Source organism: Malus domestica, chromosome 01, assembly GCF_042453785.1.
Source record: "Malus domestica chromosome 01, GDT2T_hap1".
NCBI classification, from domain to species: Eukaryota; Viridiplantae; Streptophyta; class Magnoliopsida; order Rosales; family Rosaceae; genus Malus; species Malus domestica.
In genome coordinates, this window is record NC_091661.1 from 32,367,755 (window position 1) to 32,379,391 (window position 11,637).

Here is an 11,637-nt window from a genome sequence, read left to right on the forward strand (position 1 = left end):
TCCCCATCTTGCAGCAGCATGAAGGATAAAGAGAAGAAAAATGAGAAGAGATGATATGGGATACTTTTGCTTTTGAAGAAGTAACTTTCCACAGGCTTATTCTTGAACTGAGCTGGAGGGTTTTCTGGTTTCCTCCAGAGCCGACTGAAGAATTTGAGGGTCAAAACAAGTCCATCAAATCTAGAGTACGTTCGACCCTGCTGATATGGGATACTTTTGCTTTTGACAGAGTAATGGATGTATCGGCACGTGTGCTGTTACGCTTGTCTCCACATGCTTCCTTGTATCCTTCGCACTTGCCCTATCTGTTCCTCAAGCAGATGCGGTATCTTCCCTGGAAACATAAGATGTTGAAGATGAGTACTCGAGAGCAATGCCAGGTAAGTAATCAGGTAAGGGGTTCCAGGCAGTCAGTTCCTGGCTGGAAGCTTGATGCCAAGTGCTTACTGATTGCTCTCTTTCTCCTTGTCTTGCAGGTAAAAACAAGGCCAAAGGAAAAGACAGGGAAAAAGCATGATATGGGATACTCTTGCTTTTAACCCTGATGATATGAGATATTCTTGCTCTAGTATAGCTTGTTTGCAGAGGTATTATCGGGGGGAAAGAAAGCTGAATATTTCGAAAGGCTTCGTGGGGAGTGCCCTCTCAGATATGAGGAAGGGTTGAGCATTTTTGCAGGTCTGCCTGTCCGTTGGGGATGAAGGTCGACATATATAGGAGTCTCCCTAACAAGTAGTAATGCTATTCCTTTACCCTGCTTGGTCATAGCACAGTAGTGGGAGCTGCCAGCTTCACATGTTTTAACTCTGTCAGAGCACTTTGAAAAAGTGGTCTGTGGTATCTGGCTCTCGAGAAGTCTTCGACAGAATGCCCATAATTTCCGCAAAGCTGAGTGTGCGTGTGACAGGTGCTGACAAGGCTAGAAAAGTAGGTGCCTCTTCGATTTCTGAGATCGGCCCTCGTGGTCTCTAAACAGCCCAGCTTTTGAGAAAGCGAGCGTCTCTTCGATTGATTCGGAGAACGATGCATCTTCGATTTTTAAGAAAGCAATCATGCTGGGGGTCTGGCTCTCGAGATTCGGGGAGCAGTGTCACTTCGATTTTTGAGAAAGTAATCATGTTGGGAGTCTGGCTCTCGAGATTCGGAGGGCGGTGCCTCTTCGATTTTGGAGCAAGCAATCTTGTTGGGAGTGTTTTCTCGAATGTGAGTAAAGGTTGGGCATGTTTGCTAGTCTACCTTGCCACGAAGCACAGAGGTTGACACACAGAGATTTTCCAATTATCCAGCAATGGTACTGTTCCTTTACCCTCTCTTCGATTTTTGAGAAAGTAGTCATGTTGGGAGTCTAGCTCTCGAGATTCGGAGGACGGTGCCTCTTCGATTTTGGAGCAAGCAATCTTATTGGTAGTGTTTTCTCGAGTGTGAGTAAAGGTTGGGCATGTTTGCTAGTCTACCTTGCCACGAAGCACAGAGGTTGACACACAGGGACTTTCCAATTATCCAGCAGTGGTACTGTTCCTTTACCCTTGTGGGTAATAATATGGTAGCTAGACCTTCAAAATTTATGGGTCTAAACTTTGTTAGTGCTGTTTCTTTGCTATTCTTTTACCTTTCTTGGTCAGAGCGATATAGTGGGAGCTACAAGCTTTACGTGCTCAATTTTGGCAGAGAACTTTGGCAAAGTTATCTGTGATACCCATGAGCTATTGTTGCGTGTGGGAAGTGGGTGATTGAACAGTAAGATTCATGTGTTTTCTACTTCCTCAGAAGTCTTCGACAGAATGCCCATAATTTCCGCAAAGCTGAGTGTGCGTGTGACAGGTGCTGACAAGGCTGGAAAAGTAGGTGCCTCTTCGATTTCTGAGATCGGCCCTCGTGGTCTCTGAGGAGCCCAGCTTTTGAGAAAGCGAGCGCCTCTTCGATTTCTGAGATTGGCATTCGTGGTCTTTGAGCAACCTAACTTTTGAGAAAGCAAACGCCTCTTCGATTTCTGAGATCAACCTTCGTGGTCTCTAAGCAGCCCAGCTTTTGAGAAAGCAAACGCCTCTTCGATTTCTGAGCAGGTGCCTCTTCGATTTCTGAAGCTCCGTCGAGTGCAGATTTTTATAGGGGCTGGCATTAAGTTCCGAAGCACACTTGAATCTCCACCAGTAGAAGCTCCATTCTTGCCCTTCTAAGATCTTGATTTGTCCAACCTCTTCTCTCTTCAACACCTTTGAAAATGTCTGGCCCCTCCGACCGTCGTTTTGACTTGAACCTTGTTGAAGAGGCAGCCCCGCCTTCTCCAGACAACATATGGCGCCCATCCTTCGTCTCCCCTACTGGTCCTCTTACCGTTGGGGATTCCGTGATGAAGAATGATATGACTGCTGCGGTGGTGGCCAGGAACCTTCTCACGCCCAAAGATAACAGACTACTTTCCAAACGGTCTGATGAGTTAGCTGTTAAGGATTCGCTGGCTCTCAGTGTTCAGTGTGCAGGTTCTGTGTCTAATATGGCCCAACGCCTATTTGCTCGAACCCGCCAAGTTGAATCATTGGCGGCTGAGGTGATGAGTCTCAAACAGGAGATTAGAGGGCTCAAGCATGAGAATAAACAGTTGCACCGGCTCGCACATGACTATGCTACAAACATGAAGAGGAAGCTTGACCAAATGAAGGAAACTGATGGTCAGGTTTTACTTGATCATCAGAGATTTGTGGGTTTGTTCCAAAGGCATTTATTGCCTTCGTCTTCTGGGGCTGTACCGCGTAATGAAGCTCCAAATGATCAACCTCTGATGCCTCCTCCTTCTAGGGTTCTGTCCAGTACTGAGGCTCCGAAAGATCCCCCTCCGGTGCCTTTTCTTTCTGGGGCTCTACCGACTGCTGAGACTTCTCCTAAGCAACCCTTGTGAAGGCTCCCTCTTGTTTGTTTATTACTCATGTATATGTACATATTTGTAGTTTATCGGGGATATCAATAAATAAGTTTTCCTTCATTTCAATGTATTGTGTTAAATTACACCAAAACCTTCTTCGCTAAGTTCTTTGAATTTTCTTTTGTTGAAGCTTGTATGTTGAAGCTTTCTGAGTGGAGCATGTAGGTTGGGGTAGTGTTCCCTTAATTTCCCGAGTGAGGAAAACTTCTCGGTTGGAGACTTGGAAAATCCAAGTCACTGAGTGGGATCGGCTATATGAATCTTAGAACGCCATTGTGCTCGGTCCTGTGTCATGTCCTTCGTTAGATCCAAGTACTCTAAGTCTTTTCTTAGAGTCTCTTCCAAAGTTTTCCTAGGTCTTCCTCTACCCCTTCGGCCCTGAACCTCTGTCCCATAGTCGCATCTTCTAATCGGAGCGTCAGTAGGCCTTCGTTGCACATGTCCAAACCACCGTAACCGATTTTCTCTCATCTTGCCTTCAATTTCGGCTACTCCTACTTTACCCCGGATATCCTCATTCTTAATCTTATCCTTTCTCGTGTGCCCACACATCCAACGAAGCATCCTCATCTCCGCTACACCCATTTTGTGTATGTGTTGATGCTTCACCGCCCAACATTTTGTGCCATACAGCATCGCTGGCCTTATTACCGTCCTATAAAATTTTCCCTTGAGCTTCAGTGGCATACGGCGGTCACACAACACGCCGGATGCACTCTTCCACTTCATCCATCCAGCTTGTATTCTATGGTTGAGATCTCCATCTAATTCTCCGTTCTTTTGCAAGATAGATCCTAGGTAACGAAAACGGTCGCTCTTTGGTATTTCTTGATCTCCGATCCTCACCCCTAACTCGTTTTGGCCTCCATTTGCACTGAACTTGCACTCCATATATTCTGTCTTTGATCGGCTTAGGCGAAGACCTTTAGATTCCAGCACTTCTCTCCAAAGGTTAAGCTTTGCATTTACCCCTTCCTGAGTTTCATCTATCAACACTATATCGTCTGCGAAAAGCATACACCAAGGAATATCATCTTGAATATGTCCTGTTAACTCATCCATTACCAACGCAAAAAGGTAAGGACTTAAGGATGAGCCTTGATGTAATCCTACAGTTATGGGAAAGCTTTCGGTTTGTCCTTCATGAGTTCTTACGGCAGTCTTTGCTCCTTCATACATATCCTTTATAGCTTGGATATATGCTACTCGTACTCCTTTCTTCTCTAAAATCCTCCAAAGAATGTCTCTTGGGACCCTATCATACGCTTTTTCCAAATCTATAAAGACCATGTGTAAATCCTTTTTCCCATCTCTATATCTTTCCATCAATCTTCGTAAGAGATAGATTGCCTCCATGGTTGAGCGCCCTGGCATGAACCCGAATTGGTTGTCCGAAACCCGTGTCTCTTGCCTCAATCTATGCTCAATGACTCTCTCCCAGAGCTTCATTGTATGACTCATTAGCTTAATACCCCTATAGTTCATGCAATTTTGTACGTCGCCCTTATTCTTGTAGATAGGCACCAAAGTGCTCGTTCGCCACTCATTTGGCATCTTCTTCGTTTTCAAAATCCTATTGAAAAGGTCAGTGAGCCATGTTATACCTGTCTCTCCCAAAACTTTCCACACTTCGATTGGTATATCGTCTGGGCCTACTGCTTTTCTATGCTTCATCTTCTTCAAAGCTACAACCACTTCTTCATTCCGGATTCTACGATAAAAAGAGTAGTTTCTACACTCTTCTGAGTTACTCAACTCCCCTAAAGAAGCACTCCTTTCATGTCCTTCATTGAAAAGATTATGAAAATAACCTTTCCATCTGTCTTTAACCGCGTTCTCTGTAGCAAGAACCTTTCCATCCTCATCCTTGATGCACCTCACTTGGTTTAGGTCCTTTGTCTTCTTTTCCCTTGCTCTAGCTAATTTATAGATATCCAACTCTCCTTCTTTGGTATCTAGACAAATGAGAACAAATGAAGTGTCAACCATGTGTTCAATAAATCAACCACTAATAAGATTATATCATAAGATTCAACTGCATATTTGCAATCCATAGTAGTAAAAATGTCACGCGAAAAATAGCCCAAATGAAATAAGGCCAAAATCAGGATTATAATTGTTTGAAACTGTGATTTGCATATAGTCTGTACCACAAAAATGGGAGTCCACATTATCACAAAAGTAAAATATTATGTAACTGCAAGTTTGTCCATTGAGAGGGGAAAACACCAATATATATGATTTAACTGCAAGCATGCAGGTTTAGATAGAAACCAAAGGGTCTGCCAATGAAGGTGTAAATGTTAAGCTAGCTAACCTGTGATAGCAAGGCTGCATTGATACCAATGTCAAAGAACTGCAAGAATATGCTAATTGTCATCGTCACAGGATCCACAGAGCCAGCCTGTCAGAGAACGTATTACTATTTACCGAAAACAAAAATGGAAACTAATAGGGTAGAAATCAGAAACAGACATGTAAGCAAGTGATTATAGGTAATACATGAGACATGAAAGAACTACCTCTTTGAAAACAACACTTTGCAAAGACTGCACGGAGAAATTAAAAGTAGTCAGGCACTATTCCAAAAATCAATAGTAACTTCAAGAAACACTTGGACAAGTTTGAAACTTTCCCTCTTTGTTAACATGAAGAAAATAAAATTAATGTTGGCAAACTATGTAACTAAAGTATCTTCAATTCAAACAACCTCAAAAAAGGTCGTACCCAGTGCACAAAGCTCCCGCTTTACGCAGGGTCTGGGAGAGGTGAATGTCGGCTAGCCTTACCCCCATTTATATACACAGTAGAGAGCATGCATAACCTAGTAGGTTCTGCATATGACCCTTCCAGGTTCGAGAATATGCAGCAGCCTCCTGTCAAGTAAGACTTTAAGTTCATACAACTTCAATCAGGCACAGGTTTAAAGTATTAAAACAGCCCGTGGTTCATATAAATCTTCTTTACCTTTTTTTTTTTTTATTACACTCTTGAATGGCTCATGGAATTGAGTTTTAAATAGCCTACACAAATTTCCAATTCAGAAATCTTCACTTGTAAGTTGTAACACCTTCAATTAAGAGACAATGGTTTTTAAAAAACTATCGCCATGAATTCTTAATGGTTTTTAAGAGAAATTTCCCTTCATCCAAGCTAGCACATAAGTTCCAGTCTTGCACCCAGGTTGAAAAAAAAACCATAATGGCTGAGGTGCATTTTAGCAAAAGTTTATGAAAATTGTAGTACCTAAAATAACAGATGCATGGTTCAGTGCAAACAATCACATAGGTCAGCAGCCCCATAGGGAATCATTTAAAATTTATATCCTATAACTGAAATTACAGAACTGGAAGTAAACCTTTGCTTGACGAAGCTCGTATATTTCCAGGAATAGCTGCTTTGAAAGCTCTTCCAATGCTAGCACTTCTGCTTCCATGTTTCTGATATCTGTGTAACCAAAAAGAAAAGGGGAAGGAAGAGAGGGGGGAAGGGGGGGGGAGATAAGTGAAATAAGACAACTATGACGTCCTTACAGAGTAATGGCACTATGTTGATGGTCTGGAAAGCTTAATACGACAACATATCTAGTAGGTCTCAATGCATGCAAATAACACGGCTAGAGAAGTATTAGAGAAATTTAAAAGTTAAGCAATCATTTCTTTCAAAAGAAAATATGCAAGATCTTATCATAAGGAAAAACATAGAGCAATACCAACCTTGCTCCTTTTGATCATCTTGCACAGATTGCACAACAGTGCCAACAATTATTTTAAAGAAAGATCTAGCTTTTAATTTCTGCAACTATAAATTTAATTAGGCACAAGTCAGGATTAGGTTTATAAACACTGCTAAAAACTAAACCCTTAAAGATATACAACAACAACAACAACAAAGCCTTTTCCCACTAAGTGGGGTCGGCTAAACCCTTAAAGATATGCTAATACAAAATGCAGTTTCTAAGTAACACCAATTAGAACAACAGAATAAGATTATGATAGAGTTAGCACATTGAAATACGATAAAAGTATAGAAATCAAGGTGCACGAGTTTTAACACTTTGGAAACAGAAAAGTATAGGATAGTGAAGAGAACCTCTTCTGGTCCTTGAATGCGTTCCATCTCCATTTGAGAAAGAATGATTTTCTTCTTCTTAGCAATACAAGTCTCGATGGAATGCATGAGCTGTGTTTCCAAGGACTTGATCTCAGTTTCCTCAATTTCTCGGATAAAGAGAGATAAGTAACTATAGGGCAAATTGACAGCTCCAAAACCGGACAAGACAGCCATGACAGTAACGCCAATGCGACTGACCAACTGAGGCATGGTGAAGAAGCCTTTATCGGGGGAAGGCGTAGGGAAGTGAATGCCCATGCGCCAAAAAGCATAAAGGAAGGAGAGCAAGAATAAGAAGGATCCAAGAGCAGCGCGTTCCTTCCGAAACCCTGAGATGAATAGATGATACGATTGGAGTTTAAATTTTCGTAAACTAGTAAGTACGGTAGTACAAGGTGTTTGTTAGAGGCTACGGGGCCGTAGAGGCAGTGGGTAGGCGTACCATTGTTGCAGAGCATCAAGAAACAATGATAATAAGGCAACATGAAAACCAGTAACAGTATGAGACAAAACAAATCGAGCTTCCAGTTGAGCCACCGGGCCCTGCAACCAAATCAAACAATTTTATGTATTTATTTTATAGAAATCAAACGCAAATGCAAATTATTAAATTATGCAATCAATCATGAAATTATAGTTTCCTTGAAAACAGAAAAGGAAAATGAAAAAAAAAAAAAAAAAACCTTTGCGAGAGAAAGGGGATGATCTCGAAGAGGACGAGCTGCAGAAGATTGCAGGAGAAGGCGAAGACGACGCTGAAAATGATCTGAACTAAGACCCTCTTCTCTTCGTACTCTTTGTAGAGCCTTCGGTTCAAGAACCACAGCCCCGCCCATCCCAGCAGCCCTAGCGATCCCAACGCCACCACTCCCTCGTAGATTGCCCAACCCCAACCCATCTATTCTCCCTCTTCTGGGAATGAATTCGATCCTCGATCCTCGATCCTCCTCCTCACTATTGAGTATTCCTGATCGAATTCGTAAGGGCATCCTCCTAAATTTTCATACAAACCATATTTCAATTCAATGAATCTGGAGACATTAACTCACTGGCAAAGTGGGAACTAAGAACGATTTCTCCTGTTTCGTTTGTTTTTTCTGAGGGAATCTTTTTTCGGTTTTGTCGCAGGGAAAATTACGTTACGTTAACGGTTTTTTTTTTTTTTTTTTGCATGTTAGTGAAAAATATGTGAAACATATTGTTGACTAGATACGATCTACTTGATAGAACATCATACTTGATACAATATGCTTGGTACAATAAAAATAAAGGTATTTAGAGTTTTTATGAAAAAATAAAATTATATATGACACCACCGTCGTCACTATCATTAGCACAACCTGGCCTGACACGCCCCGATTCCGATATTCCTCAAATACCAGGATAGGCACGTGCTGGCCGACACCATAGGGTGACGAAAGCTATTTATTGAGTGCAAATGCTGAAAACAAGGAATAGATAAGACTTATAAATATAAAAAAATAATGAATATGCATTTAAGAAACGTGTTCAGAGCATACAACTAACTAAAACACTAAAAGAAATAATATAAAATTGAATGAAATAAATGATGGATCCTACACTGAGAGGACTCAAAGATGTCAATGCGAAAGTGCATGAACGTCGGGATTGTATGCCTTGATTCTAAATCCTGAAGGGGGCACAAAACAAACATAAGTGGACCAAGTTAATATATATATATATATAGATATATATATATATATATACTAAAACCATTACCAACGTACTAACCCTAACTTTTTATGAAAATACATATATATCATGATAAATATAGGTTTTCCGAAACCTAGCATGCCATGCAATGTCTCTAATCATAACTTGTATATATAATAACCACTAGTGAATGTTCGATAACTTTCCAAGCCTCATGTTGGCTTCTCGTCTCTTAGCAAACAGTCAGAGGAAAATAACCCCCAGGCCATATGCCAGCTCCCCGTCCCTATGCTAATAGCCAGAGGAAAAACACTTCAGACCTTATGCGAACACCATAACCATCGCCTAGGACGGACTGGAATCTATCCCTACGTCCCTTAGCGGAATAAGGACCACTAGGTAAGTACAAAACCATTGAACATACATATATTGAAAAACAACTTCATAGAATAAAGTCATTCATCATCTATACTATAAAGAGGTGTTCGAAACATGTTCTAAATATCATATCGTCATCCATCAGATATGCTACAATAACACGGGTTATAGGAATAATAATAATAATTCAAAATAGTCTCAGTAAACATGTTATCTTAAAGCGTTTCATTATTCATAATCTTTAAATCATACTTTTCATGTATACATTTATACTATCAAAACATGCATTTTTAGAAGGGGTCCACTCACAGATACTTTGCCACTGAAGAGCCACGCAAACTAGCAAAGACGAAAACGTCACAATAATTGCCCCTAAACACATAAAGGGTCCAATAAATAAAACTCTATTATAACAATTTAATTTGGGAAAACGGACATCGGAAACGGATTTAGGACGTCAAATTACCCTAAGAGAGTTCCGGGTAAGTTTTGTAAAAGTCAACAGAATATTCCTTGAATATTCCATGACGGAATATTTCCTAATAGAATATTCCCTAATGGAATATTCCCCATAAAGGGTTTGGATCAGTTAGGGTTTAGGGTTTAGGGTTTAGTAAGGACTTGGGCTAGGGTTATAGGTTAGGTTAATGGGTTATAGCTTAAAGGAGTGAGTTTGGGTTCCATGGATTTTAGGGTTTAAATGGTATTGGGCTTGAAAGCCCAACCCAATGTCTTTGGGTTTTTAGGAATTAAATAATTAAATGGGTTCGGGCTTTGGGGGTCACAGGCCTAAGGCTCGAGTTCTAAATGGCCCAAATGCCTTACTTCAATTGGGTTTTGGGTTGAGTTAGGTAATTAGGTTGGGCTTAAAGTTAGGTTTAGGGATTAGAGGGTAAAGGGTTGGTGCTTAAAGGGCCTAAGGCCCGTGGTGTTTTGAGAAAATGCCCGAGGACTTGGCTTCTTGGCATGGAGGTCACCGGACCTAGTCGAAGGATAAGACCGGAATTTGGCCTGAAATTAAACAAACTTTAACCGTTCATAACTTTGTCAATCCTCAACGAAATCGAATAATTCAAAAACGAAAATCGTAGTTCTTGATAAGACCAAGAGAATGGTACCTCGCAAGACGTCTAACTTGCCGTGGTTTGGCTGAAAAATACCTCAAAAGCCACGGAGGTCACCGGAAAACTGGGTAAAATTCAAATGCATATAACTTCCTCAATACTCAACGAAATTGGGTGACACAAAAAGGAAAGTTGTAGTACTTAACGAGATGAAGAGATTGATATGTTGCATGCTAGCCAACTCGTTGTGGTTTGGCCGGAAATTGACTCGAAAGTGACAAGTTCCTCGCTGGAGTCTAGGAAAGTCTCCCTGATGTGTTTCTTTGTAGTTTCGACAACCAAAACACACAGATACGATCATAAATGAATTATGAAGATAAAAAGGGGGAGGTTTAGAGTGTTATCGAAGCTCACCCACGTCTGAGGTGATGGAAACTCACTGGAGTTCGTTTGGGGACAAAGATGCATAGTGACACTGCCACTGTTGGAGTATCACGCCTTCAAGTCCTCAGTTTCAATGTCTCCACGCTTAGGTGGTGTGGGTTGTGGTTGGTTAAGTGGAACTCGAAAAAGGATGAGGGATAACTACGGTGAGAGGGGGAGAAAAGGATAAAGATAGAGTAAAGAGAAAAAAGAGAGTTAAGGGAGAAAGATGAGTCCACAGGGAAGAGAGGAACTGGGGACACAAATCAGGGATGGGCCCCTTGGGCTTACCAATTAAGACTCAAAAAACCAATTTTAAAGGAAAAATATATAGCCTAAGGTGAAATTTCACGAAAATACCCCATTCATTTCGATAAAATCGAGGCGGGTTGTTACATGGTCGCCACCACCACCTTTGTTGTTTCATCATCGCCACCTCACCCACATCACCTCTGCCACCGTCTTACCATTACCACTAACATTTACAGGTTACACCTCCGTCACAGCCACCACCCCCACCAAAGTATCACCACTGACATCTATGTTGCCATCACCACTCTCAATACCACACTCGCTGCAACAACCATCTACTACCTGAGATATTTTTTAATGTGCCCGAAACATAGGATGGTATGCTATATGTTATTATACAAGTGGGGGAAGTTAGTTTTTTCAAGTATTCCTCCACTTGTATAATGAATGACACATGAAGAATGCACTCGTGTTCCAAACACACTGAAAAATCTCTCCTCCTACCCCATTGGGTCTTTCTCATGTTAATGAGCCAAATCCTAGCATTAATTGTTTAACTCCCCAATTTGCAGGACTGACTATAATACTTACATATGTTTAATATCATTATCATTTGATGGTCAAATATAGTTCAAATGAATATACGTGTGTAACACAATCATCGTCGGATTGTCAAAATAATGATTATATTATATATATATATATATATAAGTTTTTTAATCAAATCCTCAATTTGCATTTTTTCATCAATCTGTCTTCAAAATAAGTATATTTTCATATAATGAAATTCTCTGTTTGGCAGGTATTTTTCTC

General features: G+C 40.9%; 1 protein-coding gene across 6 annotated transcripts; it reads right to left on the reverse strand.

Annotated features, from left to right (window-relative positions):
• Window positions 1-4,814: 4,814 nt before the first annotated feature.
• LOC103445050 (GPCR-type G protein 1) lies at window positions 4,815-8,073 on the reverse strand. Of its 6 annotated transcripts, none has more exons than XR_003774740.2 (9): window positions 7,717-8,073; window positions 7,476-7,576; window positions 7,013-7,362; window positions 6,637-6,721; window positions 6,279-6,367; window positions 5,710-5,796; window positions 5,443-5,469; window positions 5,238-5,324; window positions 4,815-4,875 (listed from the first exon to the last, which is right to left on the reverse strand). XR_003774740.2 is itself a non-coding variant. In XM_029105425.2 (8 exons), the coding sequence occupies exons 1-8, from the start codon at window positions 7,929-7,931 to the stop codon at window positions 4,840-4,842; spliced, it is 984 nt and encodes a 327-aa protein (XP_028961258.1). In that variant the 5' UTR covers window positions 7,932-8,073; the 3' UTR covers window positions 4,815-4,839. The 6 variants fall into 6 exon arrangements, 4 of the variants coding, with proteins under 4 accessions (XP_028961258.1, XP_028961252.1, XP_028961271.1 ...); XR_003774739.2 differs by having other exon boundaries at window positions 5,631-5,796; XM_029105425.2 differs by lacking the exon at window positions 5,710-5,796 and having other exon boundaries at window positions 6,637-6,715.
• Window positions 8,074-11,637: the final 3,564 nt, after the last annotated feature.

Bases quoted from the DNA above. Each gene is read 5' to 3' on its own strand.
- LOC103445050 (XM_029105419.2), bottom strand. From the start codon at position 7,931: ATGGGTTGGGGTTGGGCAATCTACGAGGGAGTGGTGGCGTTGGGATCG. The intron at 7,577-7,716 runs GTTTTTTTTTTT...ATTTGGTTGCAG, and splicing joins ATCCCCTTTCTCTCGCAAAG to GGCCCGGTGGCTCAACTGGA. The intron at 4,876-5,237 runs GTTAGCTAGCTT...TCATTTGTCTAG, and splicing joins ATGCAGCCTTGCTATCACAG to ATACCAAAGAAGGAGAGTTG.